At 40.2% G+C, this 15847-nt stretch overlaps 1 protein-coding gene across 10 annotated transcripts in view; it reads right to left on the bottom strand.

Moving 5' to 3' along the window:
* The window catches only part of anks1a (ankyrin repeat and sterile alpha motif domain containing 1A), a 264470-nt gene that overhangs the window by 134259 nt on the left and 114364 nt on the right, over positions 1 to 15847 (bottom strand). For all 10 annotated transcript variants that reach the window (XM_033042379.1, XM_033042380.1, XM_033042386.1 and 7 more), the window contains 2 exons: positions 3476 to 3549; positions 2574 to 2706 (listed from right to left, as the gene is read on the bottom strand). In XM_033042379.1, coding sequence (XP_032898270.1) covers positions 2574 to 2706; positions 3476 to 3549 — 207 coding nt within the window. The remainder of the gene's footprint in view (positions 1 to 2573; positions 2707 to 3475; positions 3550 to 15847) is intronic.

Below are 15847 nucleotides of genomic sequence, written 5' to 3'. Positions count from 1 at the left end.
CCAAATGCAGTCTTGTTAATATAGATGATATTAATAGTGGACATGGCACCGATTCCTGCAGCACACTGCTGATCAACGGCCTCCAATCTGAAATACAACCCTCAAGTCCCATGCTACCACTCCTATCACCAAGCCAATCTTGCATTGACGCTTCTTAGTGAACAGTTTATTGCCCGAGCTCATCAAGGCACAATAGTTTGTAAAGGCTTTGTAGATAAATTCTTATGCAAAACAATGCTTTCTTTTAATTGAAAATAAAATCTAGCTAACAGCCATGCAATCGCCAAAAAATTAAGCACTCTTCATTGTAGCAACCCAATTATAAATGGACGGGTATGGACATAGCATCAGGGATTATTTAGGATCTCAGTTGAACATCAAATGGTACATCAGGTCTTTACCAATCCAAGTGGCATCCAAAGAGAGACTTATGGAGTTCAGATCACTGGCTTCTGGAAGCCAAATATGTCACATATTACAGAAAATTATGCCTCACTCCTACCTTGCTGCACAACAAAATGGAAAGAATTAAAACAGCAGTGAAATTGAAGTTGAAGCAAAAATGTAAAGCTGATTACAGAGAATCCTGCCCTTGATAGATTTGAAAGCATTAAGATCACTGTGCAACAACTAATACAATTACCAGTGTAATTGCCACAATTTTAAAAAGCCTTATTTTAAAGCTCAGTCATAAAAATCGAATGACTAAGAAAATAAAATATATAACGGCACACAACACTACTCATTCGTGCCTCCTTCCCTCTACCAAATTTGCAATGCCCCCCAATTTGCACCACATCCAATTCATGTTGGACCCTCTTCTATTCATGTTGCACTCTTCTTTTCCTCTAATTCAAGCCGTGCAATCTCCCCCTCCCTCAAATTGCTTTGCACTCTCTCTCACAATTTATAACACACGTCCTCTTCTTTCCCAATCTGTCACATTCTCTTCCCAACTTTGTGTTGCTCTCGCTTTCCACACAAGATTTGTTGTAATGGTGCTTTTGTTAAGAACTGTTATGCCAGTGACATGTTTCAAAGAGCTGCTAGTTCACAATGTACCACCAAACGTAGCTGCAAACGACACTAGCTGGAACATTGCTCTAATGCATATCATAAATCCAGGGAGTTTTGAGGTCACAGAGCTATCCAGCATGGATTCGGACTCTTTGCTCTACCTTTCCCATGATGACCAGTTTGACATACTGGGCTAGTCCCATTTGCCTGCATTCCACCTAAATCCTTCCTATCCATACATCTGTCCCAAATGTATTTTAAACGCTGTACAGCTTCATCTGGTAGCTCATACCAGATATGGACTGCCCTCAGTGAAACTGAAAGTTGCCCCTGAGGTCCCTTAAATCTCTCCACCTCTCACCTTAAGCTCATTCCCTTAAATTTTAGAATGCTCCACCCTGGGGAAAGACTTTATCCTTGCCCCTTGTGACCTTGTATACCTCAATAAGTTAATCCTTCAACCTCCCATATTACAAACAAAAGTTCCAGTCTCTCCAACCTCCCCCATAACTTAACTCAAGCCCATAAGCACAATTAACATTCTGGTGAATATCTTCTGTACCTTTACCAACATTATGTCAGTGACTACTTGGGAGATCAATACAATACAATAGAACTTTTTTATCCCAGGAGGGATATTGATCTGCCAACTGTCATAAAAACACAAAATACATGATACATGAAATTAAAATGTTGACTGGAAAGGCTTGGGGGATGTGTAAAGATTGGGAAGGGGGAAATCAGTCACAGTCTACCCCACGACAGAAGGGGGAGAAATTGTAAAATTTGATAGTTATCTATCAAATTATACGAATTTTATGGTGTTTTTATATGCAATGTATTTTATGTAATGTTGTCTCTTGTCTGGACCTTGAGTCTGAAATATGAAATAAAGTTTAATAATAATAATAATAATAATATCTATCTCCCACTTCTGCAGTCACCCACCTGGAGGGAACCCTGTCCTTGGGAGTTTTCCTGATTAGTGTGGTTTGGTACACAATACGTTAAGGCCCCTGCAGCATTGTTCCAATGCATAACTAAGCAAGGGAAAAAATATACCAAATTCCATCTTGCTGCACATGATCACCTTGCAGGCACTATAAAAGTATTAAACATCAAGCTCCATATCTCATATTTACTGAATGAATCTGCCATTTCTCATTGTTATAACATACTTCATCATTGCAGTATCTAATCCAAACCTATTCAGCACATTGGCACCAGGATATTATTTAAATTAAAACATGGAGAAACCAACACTACTGTTCTAATACTCCTTCAATAATTCTTTTGATTCATCACAATGTTTTCGTCATGGACGTGACTCATGACAAAATGTCACAACTGTATATACAACTTGAGAGGAAGGTATTATTAAAGGATTGGAGAAATCACAAGTATACATTGGGAGATTTCTCACAATTCAAGAAAGTATATGCAAAGAAATATTTCACATGCCTATGATTATAGATTGAATAACAATGCTACACCACATTGCTATATCCCTCAAATTGGCTGAACGTTCATAAAAGGTATGTTAGGCTTCAAATTACCTGGGGTTACAATAATAGATGAGGGCTTTAGGTCGAGTGCTAAGTTTGCTTTACTGTAATGTGGCTTGGATGGGATGCTGATCTCTTGACTCTTGACTGAATGATCAGCATTTGATGCAGGCATAGGTGTATCCTGGTGAGAGAAAGAAAATAAGAATAAAGCTGTTTATTCAAATGAAAGAGTTGCATGCAAGACATACATGTAGCAGCCACTGGTCAGTTTCTCTAGCATAAAACAAAAAGAAAGAGCCACGTCTAGTCCCTGGTTAAGTAGTGACATAACTCCACTGCATTTTCTAGCAGAGAAACAGAAATAAATAGTGACTTTGTAACCAGATGGTTCACTTTCCTTCAAGCTCAGAAGATATATGCGCCAGATGGAATTGGCAAAGAAACAGCTATCTTCGGAAAGTAAATAATAAAACAAAAACTGAATAGAATAGATACAACCTAAATTACACAGCAAATGCATTTTGTGAAAGTGAGGACATTCATCTTGTAAGGATTTACAAAATTCGTCAGAATAACATGGTCTGGAAAGATGTCATCAGCGTCAGTCATTTTGACGAGTTTTCAAAGACAGCATAGAATGCTGCTTCAAAGTCCTCTGCACAACGTCTTACCAAACTTTGTCGACAACTTGCAAATAAAAAGGTATTTGTGGCAGAATAAAAGTACAAATTTTCCTAATTATAATTAGATTAACTCTGACAAGAGAAAACAGAAACTCAAATCCCCATTTGAACCCAATGACCGAATATCATAATGATCATTGTTTCTCCAATTATCACTGCTTTCATTGATGCATATCAATATGAATTACTGCCAATTAATCAAGCCACAATATCCTAAAGAATTGGAAAAAATGCTATCAAAATGTGTCAATGCTCCGTTTCACTGACCTGCGAAGAGGTGAATATCCGACTAGGTTTTGGTGCCACTTCAGGAGATGCAGAAGCAGGCCCAGCCTTCTCATCTGTAAGAACCAAACCAGGTTTTATTTTACTTCTGGGAAATACCATTGCACACAATTGTTCTATAGTTTAGTTAAGAGATACAGCATAGAAACAGGCCTTTCCGTCCACGCCAACCATCGATCACACTAGATCTATGCTATCCCGCTTTCTAATCCATGCCAGGCACATTAGGGTCAATTTACAGAGACCAATAAACCTACAAATCTGCTCGTCTTTACGAGGTGGATGGAAACTGGAGCACTTGAAGGAAACCCAAACGGTCACAAAGAAACTCCACATAGGCAGCAACCTAAGTTCAGGATTTAAACCAGGTCTCTCGTGCAGTGAGGCAACAGCTCTGCCAGCTGTACCACTTCTTGTTTCACGCACCTTCCTTAATACTGTGTCTCTAATTGATCAACACGTTTAGTTCAAGCAGGTGCAAAGTGAAAGCGATATTTAGTTTAAGGTTCGTAGATTTTTCAAGTCTAGTATCCTTACCTAATGTCAAGACCTGCCAGAGAAAAAGTGCAACGATGTTTCACAAGACTTGGTGGAAGATGAAAGGATTTGTCCCTTAAGTGATGAACATCTGCTACTATACATGAGAGTGTAAAGAACACCTAAACTCTTGGATTTCTTGACAAAGTAGGAACTGACAAGAAACTGCCAGCATTCAATAACATTCAAAGAGACACTAACATCTCTTTTGGAATATGCACGTTAGTAAAATGCTGAAAATACAAAATTTGTCATCAGTAATCCTCTGCTCCCCCATGGCCATTGGTCGTCACCAGTACATTCTTTAGAATGAGATGAGAATTTGATGCATTTATGCTCACTACAAGAGTATTAAGTACTTATTAACTACCCTTAAAAACAATATATGTTGCTAAAGGAGAAAAGTGAATTTTTAATCGTGAACTGAGTTGTAATTGCCACTTAACCTGCTGATCATCTATTTTTTCATTAAGTGTAATGCCCTCAAATATATATTTCAAATTCACAGGTTTTGAACCACTTGAATCTTTTTTTACCATTTAATGAAAATTATATTTGAGGTTTTATCATAATATCAACAAGTTCTAACCATAGTTAAACATTAAATAAAATGTTTTCGATATTAGTTAAAAACAGCGATTTTTGTTTGCTCGTCTACTGTCAGAGAAAATTCTTTGACGAGATCGACTATTCAACTTATGACACCGGAGTTGGTATCTAATGGAATCCAAATGGGAACTGGTTGGTGGAGTCAGCATGGTACATCACAGGCATAGCCCTTCCCATCATTGAATACATCCACATGAAGCGTAGCCTCAAGATGGTGGAACCTGTCATCAAGGATCCCCAGCATTCAGGTAAGGCCCTCTTCTGACTGCAGTCGTCAGGCAGGAGGTACAGAAGCCAGAAGTCCCACACCCCCAAGTTGAAGAGCAAAAATGTTCCTAAAACTAACAGGTTCTTGAACATACTTGCACAAACCTAACTATACCTCGGCAACAGACCACTTCAGACCACCTCTTGTATTACAATGGAATGAATGTTTTTCTAATTGTATTTTGCACTAATGTCCTTTAAAAAATAAAAAAAAACACATTTTTCTTTATACTGTCCTGCAAAATATGAGTAACGCATGTTTGAGCGTGCTGTCCTATTTCTTGTTGTGCAAAATATTGCTGCTGGTCCAAGCAATATATTCATTGTAATTGTACCTCACCAAATTTATGCATACGACAATAAACTATACTTGGGATGTGCGTCGCCTATTTCCTTCGCTCCATAGATGCTGCTGCACCCGCTGAGTTTCCCCAGCAATTTTGTGTACCTTGGGATGTGCATGTTCATCTTGAATTTTTGTTGTTGTTGAATATCAGGGACAGATTGAAAGAGCCTGTTTTCAAGATGTGAAATGCAAGGCCCATTCCTTGATATGCTTCAGTAAACAAGAACGGTGCTCAATCTCTGAATACGAGTCATCTGCAAACACCACCGCAACAACTGAAATCGGGGTGACCTTGATTCTGGAATGGAGCTGTGTCATAGATTCAAGTTTCCCATTTGACCTGTAAATAAGCTGCAGTATCCTCCCAAATTCAGCAGCCTGTAGGAATGTGCCTCCATTTCATGAAGCAATACAACTATGATCTCAACTAAAAGATCCACAACCAACATAAACAAAGCAGACTAGTCAAACAAGGCTAAGCCAGTGCCCTTCCAGCTTTCTAGATCTTCCTAACCCCAGTGCTACTCCTCACCTCAGGCTCCTCATGTGCCTAATTGAAGTTGATCTAAAGGGCAATAAGCGAATTCGGTATTCCGAAAAACACAAGGAATCATGGGATTTGTCAAAAGTCGGTAAACATTCTCGGCAGCTGTGCTGCTGCATGTATACAGACCTGCGTTTCATCCGTAGTCAGGATCGAACCCAGGTCTCCGGCGCTGTTGAATTGCTACTGGACCGTCACTTCCCCTCCCGAGTGTCCCATTCCAGTCCGGGGGTGGCCATGGACTGACGGGACACCGGCCCGGAGCAGTGGAGTTAGCGCTTCTACTCCGCTCTAGCTGTAAGCCTGGGCCACCACATCTCCGGCCGCCCCCGGACAGGGGTGGGATACTTGGGAGGGGATGGGGACGGTCCAGTTGCAATTCAACAGCACTTGCAGTGTCGGAGACCCGGGTTCGATCCCGACTACAGATGAAACGCAGGTCTGCATACACGCAGCAGCACAGATTGATGTTTATCGCGAGTGACCAATGGCCTGGGCATGCTCAGTCGGAATACCGAACTCGCTTATTAGGAATTTGTTCAAACAACACTCCAGAACCAGAACCACAATTTCAGTAATCACTCTGCAGACTTCAAAGAACAATTGTATTGCATCAGGTAAGGTTACATATACAAAATAAGGGGAAAAAGCAGGATCTGGGTAATGAAGTGGGGTATATGACGCATGTTTTAGTCAACGAGAATTTATGGATCAGTGTCCGATTTAAAACAGTTATGGAACACTGCCAAGAACAATAATGATTCCAAACACAACTGGAAATTACTTTTCGTAAAATGGATCAGACCCAGGTGGAGTGGAAGCAAATACTGTTCAATTAGCAGTTGCTAACTGATCGGAAGCTAAAGCGGAGAATATTCAAGTACAGCCTTTTCACACAGAAAAAGGCATGGCACAGGATTCCATGGATAACCAAGAAAATATTAAGGGAAGTTAAGTCAAATGGAGGTCACAAACTAAATGAATAAAGTACACATTATATAAAAAAGAGGGCATGAGAATAGAGCAAAGGCCAACCAAACAGAAAACATCAGTCTTTCATTCATGAATAAATTATGAAATAGTAATTTGAGAATGGAAGCGTTAAAAACAAAAAAGAGTCTTAGAAACAACTGGCACGTTTGAACTTTTAAACAAGTTCCCTGTATCCAAACTCATGAGAGAAGTGAATGTGGCCTGTGTGGCAATCTCTCAGCCACAATCTGTACCATTTGTGAAAGAGGCTGCTCTTTCACATTAGGGTCATAACAACCACAAATCCCACAAAAGCAAGTCATCCTTGATCTTAGGGGGTGTTTAAGAATATTATTATGGGAAATAGCATTGGAAATTGATTGATTGATTTTTTTTTAAAAACACATTTTTGCCAGGGCGGTTGACCTGATTAAATCTTTATTCTTCTGTGTCTCATACCTGGAAAGAATATCAGAGTTCAATAAAATTGCTGAAGAAATGTATTTGGCAGTTCAAGGAATGACAAATTAATCTTTTATGCAAAAAAAAGAAAAATCAGAGATGGTAGAGGAGAGTTGAACAGTTTTGAATGAGTAAATAAGGAGAAACTATTTCCAGACAAAAAGACGAGCAAAGGACAATAACAGAGGCACCAATTTTGTTTTTAACCCGGTGAAATGTCATACATAGTATAGTACAGAAACAGCCCTCAAAACCGAAAGATGGATTCATTGTGTAACACAAATGGTCTTGGCACAATTGGCCAAATGGGCGCAATTGGCCTGCATCACCTCATAATTCTACAAATACCCACAAGGGAAGGTTTATCAGATATAAAGTATTATGCAAAGGCAACAATGCAATCAAGTTTACCTTCAATGGCTCTGCAAAATGATATCATTTGCAGAACCAATATGTATAATAATGAATTATTATAGGAGAAATAAGCTCAATTACGTAATTTCAACAAAGTACCAGTTTATATTTCTAGTTTGCTCCAAGAAACTGCAAGAAAACAGAGCATAAATAAAATTGTAAACATGTGGTACATCTAGAATAATTGAAGGAATTTAATGCTCAGTGTCTTTTTGATGAAAAATACTTGAAAAACGTCCACCCATTATGAATTCATTTTTCTGTTTTGAGTAAAGGTGATTTATGTGATGACACGCAGGACTGACTTTTTTTTGCATACTTACCCGTATTTCCTCTGATGTCAAAAAGTTACTTTGAATTGCAATAGCACTCTGAACAAGCACGAAGAAGATAGGAAGGAGAAATAAGTTAAAAAAGCTAACTGGATATGTAACAGAGAAAGGATACAGAAGGATATGTTGATAGGAAGAGATAAGATGGCTTATTAATTAAACTAATATAGATCATAAAAATTGGTAGAATAAAGGTGAGCTGTGTAGTGTCGAGTTGGGTACGCTATGCATGTTGGCATTGTATGTTTGGGTTTGTACAATGCCCTCCGTAATGTTTGGGACAAAGACCTATGATTTATTTATTTGCCTCTGCACTCCACAATTTGAGATTTGAAATTGAAAAAAAAAATCACATGTGGTTAAAGTGCACATTGTCACATTTTATTAAAGGGTATTTTTATACAGTTTGTTTTCACCATGTAGAAATTACAGCTGTGTTTATACATAGACCCCCATTTTAGGGCACCATAATCTTTGGGACACATGGCTTCACAGGCGTTTGTAATTGCTCAGGTGTGTTTAAATGCGTCCTTAATGCAGGTATAAGAGAGCTCTCAGCACCAAGTTTTTCCTCCAGTCTTTCCATCACCTTTGGAAACTTTTATTGTTGTTTATCAACATGAGGACCAAAGTTGTGCCAATGAAAGTCAAAGAAGCCATTATGAGACTGAGATACAAGAATAAAACTGTTAGAGACATCAGCCAAACCTTTGGCTTACCAAAATCAACTGTTTGGAACATCATTAAGAAGAAAGAGAGTACTGGCGAGCTTACTAATTGCAAAGGAACTGGCAGGCCAAGGAAGACCTACACAGCTGATGACAGAAAAATTATCTCTATAATAAAGAAAAATCCCCAAACACCTGTCCGACAGATCAGAAACACTCTTCAGGGGTCAGGTGTGGATTTGTCAATGACCACTGTCCGCAGAAGACTTCATAAACAGAAATACAGAGGCTACACAGAAATACAGATGCAAACCACTGGTTAGCCGCAAAAATAGGATGGTCAGTTTAGTTTGCAAAGAAGTACTTAAAAGAGCAACCACAGTTCTGGAAAAAGGTCTTGTGGACAGATGAGACGAAAATTTACTTATATCAGAGTGATGACAGGAGCAAAGTATGGAGGAGAGAAGGAACTGCCCAAGATCCAAAGCATTGCACATCATCTGTGAAACACAGTGGTGGGGGTGTTATGACATGGGCATGTAAGGCTGCTGAAGGTACTGGCTCACTTATCTTAATTGATGGTATTTATAGATATTGTTTATGACACTTTATAAATATCCTTGTTTTGTTTTTTGTATGCTGTTTCACACTTGCTTTTTATTCTTTTATTCTGTTCGAAATAAAGAAATAATTAAATTAAATTAAATTAAATGGTACAACTGATGATGGTAGGAGCATAATGAAATCTGAAGTGTATGGAAACATCCTATCTGCTCGTTCAAACAAATGCCTCAAAACTCATTGGCCCACAGTTCATTCTACAGCAAGACAATTATCCCAAACATACTGCTAAAGCAACAAAGGAGTTTTTCAAAGCTAAAAAATTGTCAATTCTAGAGTGGCCAAGTCAGTCACCCGATTGAACCCAATTGAGCATGCCTTTTATATGCTGAAGAGAAAACTGAAGGGGACTAGCCCCCAAATCAAGCATACGGCAGAGATGGCTGCAATACCGGCCTAGCAGAGCATTACCAGGGACATCCAGCAACTGGTGATGTCCATGAATCGCAGACTTCAAGCAGGCATTGCATGCAAAGTATAAGCAACAAAATTCAACACATAACTACTTTCATTTACATGACACCACGGTGTCCCAAACATTATGGTGACCTTAAAAAATGGAGGGACTATGTATAAACACTGCTGTAATTTCTACATGGTGAAACCAAAATGTATAAAAATACCCTTTATTAAACTCTGATAATGTGCACTTTAACCACATGATTTTTTTCTATTAAAAATCTCAAATTGTGGAGTACAGAGGCAAATAAATAAATTATGGGTCTTTGTCCCAAACATTGTGATGCTAAGGATTGTCATGAATTTATCAGATTCGACAAGCTTTTGAAAGTGCAACAACAGGTTTTTATTTATTCATAGTGCGTGAAATGGCATCAGTGTCAACGCCAGCATTTGGCCCTTGAGAAGTGGTGGCAAACCACTTCTTGAACAATGATTAGACAAACAGCAAAAACAGAGGACAATGATTGAAATTCCACTACACTCTCAACGTGTGAAGTAGGCATTTCAATACCACAACTTTTACAGGAGCTAATGCACAATTTGGAGGTTTTCCCATATTACATTATCTTATCGTGTTCCTGGGATATTTTAATTATAAAATTTTGCTTGCTTTCAGATGAAAACCGGAATTATTATGTTTGTTAATTTCCTTTGCAAAGACTGCATCACAGTGGGGGACTGCAGAACAAAGCTTTAAGACTGGATTATCTTGGAGGTTAATGGTTAGGAATATTTTGACTTTTGTCTCGAATAAAGAAATCTCATGTCAGACATAGTTGCAACCACATTTATTTGTGCATTCACACTTGTACGTCCTGCTACAACTATATGTTCATGATAGTTATAACACATTTTTCACCGTTACCCCTTTTGCAGTAAAAGGCACACACTTGTTCAATCACGTACTTGATGCACTGCGCAGAATCTGTGCTGTTTAGATTCCATGTAATACCAGTGCCACAAAAAAATTGCTGGAAAAAAATGTAGAAAATCTGGACAGTTGGGTTTTATACTTTGAATTCTTTGTGAGATGAAATTTGCAAATTGTCCCTTGTCGGCACCATCTTATTCCTGATGGTTCAACCATATGACATCCAAATTTAACATATCTTATGAATAATTACCATTCTGAGCAATAGTCAACTGTGGAATTGTTCCCCAGTGAATTTGCACCATGAGAACAATATGCCAATGGGAGTAAATGCCAGGAAACTCTCCTCCAAGGAAGAGCTGATGCCTGGGGAAATTATAACCCAACAAAACAGTTGTCACCAAGGGAACTATACCACTGTGGAGTCAGAGCTATTGGGACCATGCGACAGTGTAGATCGGTAAAGCAGAAACTCAATCCACTTGAGTGTCATTATCAGGGCACAAGGAAAAAAATAAAATAAAAATGCTCCAAGTACAAAATACTGAAAATTAGTTAATGTGTAAACACAGAGAAATTGAGATGTATGTTATATCTTCAAGAAGTACTTTGCTGACAGATATTTGCTGCAAAGCTTTCATATTATTCATTAGGATGTGAAACTTTCTAATCGGGTTCTCCATTGCTTCAGGCAGCTTAAACATGTTTGTTTAAATTCAGGCAGAATGACAGCCCAAGACATTCCTTCTGGCTTTTTGGTCAACTCGGGTCATTAAGATCTTGGTGAGTTTTGGAGAAATGTTATTTCAATGCACAAGCGACTGGGCAGGTACATCTGCCCCCAGCGACAGAGATACATGTCATATTGTTGATATGCAACACACCACCAAGTTACTATTTAATGCAGGCAAAATCAGAGGCATTCAGAAAGAAGTATGCATGCTCACATTCACTGCAGAGGCACGGAGTCAAAGAGCACTGAAATAACGTCAACCTTCAAGCATGCAGTTACATTAATTCTACACAAATCCTCTTTTCTCTCCCCAAGGTCACAGGGAAAACATGCCAACTCCACCGAAAGCAATCAAAGTTCAATCTGAGGTCAGGGTTGAACATGGGTCGCTGGAGCACCCACTGGATCTCCCAAGTTTCCCACCAGTACCGCTCATCTGACAAATTCCCATCCAATATGCTCTTTTCTTAACATTCAATTTTCAACCAACAGGATATACCAACCTCAGAGAATGACTCAGCAGGCAATCTTAAGCATGTTGTGAACTTACATTTAAAGCAACAATCGTTTGCACAAAACTTTGACTGCTGTTAGATTCATAGAACAGAAAAATAGGTGCATGAGTAGGCCCTTCGAGCCAGCACCGCCATTCAATATGATCATGGCTGATCATCTAAAATCAGTACCCCATTCCTGCTTTTCCCCATATCCCTTGATTCCTTTAGCCTAAAGAGCTAAATCTAACTCTCTCTTTAAAACATCCAGTGAATGGCCCCCACTGCCTTCTGTGGCAGAGAATTCCAGATTCACAAATCTTTGGGTGAAAAACTTTTTCCAAATCTCAGTCCTAAATGGCCAACCCCTTATTCTTAAACAGTGACCCCTGGTTCTGGACTCCCCCAACATCGGGAACATTTTTCTTGCATCTAGCCTGGCCAATCCTTTAGGAATTTTATATGTTTCTCTAAGATCCCTTCTCATCCTTCTAAATTCCAGTGAATACAAGCCCAGACAAACCATTCAACTATTTGCAAGTTCATTGTTGAGCACAAAGAATAATAAGGAACGGAGTGCAACTGCATTGAGCTCCTCAGCCTATAAACTTTAAACTCTCCCATGTAGTGCTGGTGGAGAATTCAACCCCTTATACATTAACAATGCACTGGTAAACTGAAGACGAGAAACTTTATAGTTCTCTTACTCAACTTTAAAACTACTTCCAGGATTGTAACTGCCTTATATTGCTTTTGGTGACATAAATGTGCCAGCAGTGTCAGATGCAGAGGTATGGAAAAAGATATAGGAACTAGAAAGTCTTAAAAACAACTTCCTCCCCACTGCTATCAGAACCCTATCTTACCCTTCCCTTTCCCAGAGGGATAGTCACATACTCTTATTCTAACCTCTACACCATTCATTCTGTTATTGTACTTTATTTTGTACTACGTCCGACTGCACTACAATCTTGCACCATTTTGCATTTGCATTGTATTTATTGCCACATTTATCATTACTGTATGTACAATGTTTACTGAGAGGTTCATATGAACAAATAATTTAATTGCACCCTGGTGTATATGACAATAAACTAATCTGAATCTGCGATACTGGTGACTGGAAAATGTGATCTCATAGAATAATCACAGCAGAAGAGGCCATCTCGCCGATCATGTTCATGGTGATCATGCTGGCTAAAGGGGCTGTCCCACTGCGGCAACCTAATCCGCGAGTTCAGAAGAGTGTCTTCGACCTTCAAGCTCGAGGGCACTGCCTGAAAAACCTCGAGCTGGATCGACCATCAGCATTGAAACCGCAAGCTGGATGAACCGACCGCACACACACACACTTCGCAAAGGCGGGGGCCAGAGAAAGCAGGGGAGCGCTGTCTGAAATTCACACCCGCAATGAAGAGGAAGGTAAAAGATGGTTGCACAGTGCACGGTGGGAGGGGGGGGGAGAGAGGGGGAGGGGAGAGAGGGGGAGGGGAGAAGGGAGTGGTAGACGGGGGGGGTGGGGAGGGGGGTGGAGAGAAGGGGTGGGGGGAGAAGGGGGGGGTGGGGAGAGGGGGGGGGGTGGTGAAGGTGTGGGGGGTTGGGGGTGTGGGAGAAGGGGGGTGGGAGGTGGTGGGGTGGGAGAAGGGTTCCGTGGGTTGCGACGTGGGGGTGGGTCTGGGGGGGGGAGAAGGGGTAGGGGGGGTTCAGGGGTTTTCGTTTTCCTTGGTCATGAAAAGTCAATGAGCCAATTAAAATGCCCAGTCAGCAAAGGAGGTTGCCTACAGCTGCCCTCGACTGCCTGTAACTACATAGCGACCCCACTCCACTGCATTACGAGTTAAAAAGAACCAAGCCGACCAATTCTTACTCGCGGAAAATTTTTCAACATGCTGAAAAAATGTTGCCGACCTAGCTGAGGCCACGAGTATGCGGGAACTTCCCTCCAGCATGAAGGAGAGTTCCTGTGACCTCATAGGACCTCCTAGGACCACGTGTCGACCATGCTGCAAGTTTGAGTCGAGGGCAAACTCTTCTAAACTCGCAGATTAGGTCGCTGTAGTGGGGCAGCCCCTTAATGCTCTGGCATCAAACTCTATCCAGAGTGTTGGTTAATGGCCCTTTGGATTTTTTCCTGCACTTCCCTCTATATATTAAGTTGCTTCCCTTCCTGTCCCAGTGACCGACCAACGTTAATCTTAGTTAATGTTTACAATTAAAAAATGATAGCATGGAGATGTTAATATATTGTTGTCTCAACTCCACCCTAATTAATACTTTGGAACAACCTGCTTTGCTGATAACATGTAGGAAGGAACTGCAGATGCTGGTTTAAACCGTCTGATGAAGGGTCTTGACCCAAAATGTCACCCATTCCTTTTCTCCAGAGATACTGCCTGTCCTGAGTTACTCCAGAATTTTGTGTCTATCTTTGCTTTGCTGGTAATGATAGGCTCACAGTAACCATTCAGTACCTTAACAGCATCTCAGCATCCATAGGCAAATTCTCCTTTTGTTCTTATATATGTTTTTCTGCCGGTGGAACATTTCAGATTCTCAGCTAATCTTTGCTCATGTACTATCTGCCTCTCATTTTAATTAAAATTTCCCTTCTAATTCTTTTGATAATAGCCCGAGTTGCACTGGTAGTGCATTTAATGATAGCAATGGCAGTTACAGTTGTTATTTTTTTAATCAACTGTACTGCTTTGTCATTCAGGGAGCTCTGAATTTGTTTGTTTTTCCTTCAACCTCTATAAAATCATGAGGGGAATAGATCAGGTAGGTGCACAGAATCTCTTACCCAGAGTAGGGGAATCGTGTAGTGGAAATTCAAGGTGAAGGGAAAAAGAATTAATAGGAATCTGAGGAGTAACTTTTTCACTCAAAGGGTAGTGGTGGGTGTATGGAACAAGTTGCCCGAGGAGGTAGTCGAGGCTGGGACTATCCCAACGTTTAAGAAACAGTTAGACAGGTATATGGATAGGACAGGTTTGGAGGGATATGGACCAAACACAAGCAGGTGGGATCAGTGTAGCTGGGATATGCTGGCCGAAGGGCCTGCTTCCACACCGAATCACTCTACCTCTATGATTCCAGCCTCATGTTCCTGAACTACTTCAGCCCAGTGTTCTGCTAGTTTTGCCTATCAAATTTGGACACACTCTCATCCCATTAAGATTGTTTTGTTTCCCATTTAATTATTTTTACTGGGGATTATTCCTTGCTATGCTCTGACTAAACCAAATCTTATAATGTTATGATTACCATAATAATAATAATAATGGATGGGATTTATATAGCGCCTTTCTAATACTCAAGGCGCTTTACATCGCATTATTTATTCACTCCTCAGTCACACTCGGTGGTGGTAAGCTACTTCTGTAGCCACAGCTGCCCTGGGGCAGACTGACGGAAGCGTGGCTGCCAATCTGCGCCTACGGCCCCTCCGACCACCACCAATCACTCACACACATTCACACACAGGCAAAGGTGGGTGAAGTGTCTTGCCCAAGGACACAACGACAGTATGCACTCCAAGCGGGATTCGAACCGGCTACCTTCCGGTTGCCAGCCGAACACTTAGCCCATTGTGCCATCTCCTAATTGTTCCTCTACTTAGTACATTATTCCTCAGAACCAAATTCAGTAATGCTTACCTTTTTGTTGAACATGAAGTACAATTCTCAAGAAAATTTAATTTGGGTATTTTAGAGACAATGTCCTTAAAACAATCACTTATTGCAGATTTTAGTTTTTACCTATTTATCTGTATTGATTCTTGAAATGTTGCCTTTGTTACTTTGGTTCACCCCCCCCCCCCCCCCCCCCCCCCCCCCCCAGGTAAAAAGGTTACCCAAAATGTTGCCTGATTTTTTATCAATGTACTCATTACCTTTATCATGAATAGAACTGAAAGCCAATTGTGTTTCTGTTTTTACAATTCTGTTACTGAAATTGCAGTTTTATTGAAAGACAACTATTTGTATTGTACTTGGAAATATTCCTTCTGGTTTCCTCTTGAA

Source organism: Amblyraja radiata, chromosome 24, assembly GCF_010909765.2.
Source record: "Amblyraja radiata isolate CabotCenter1 chromosome 24, sAmbRad1.1.pri, whole genome shotgun sequence".
In the NCBI taxonomy this organism is placed as follows: domain Eukaryota; kingdom Metazoa; phylum Chordata; class Chondrichthyes; order Rajiformes; family Rajidae; genus Amblyraja; species Amblyraja radiata.
The sequence above is the reverse complement of the archived record's forward strand: the minus strand, read 5'-3'. Positions and strand labels throughout refer to the sequence as shown.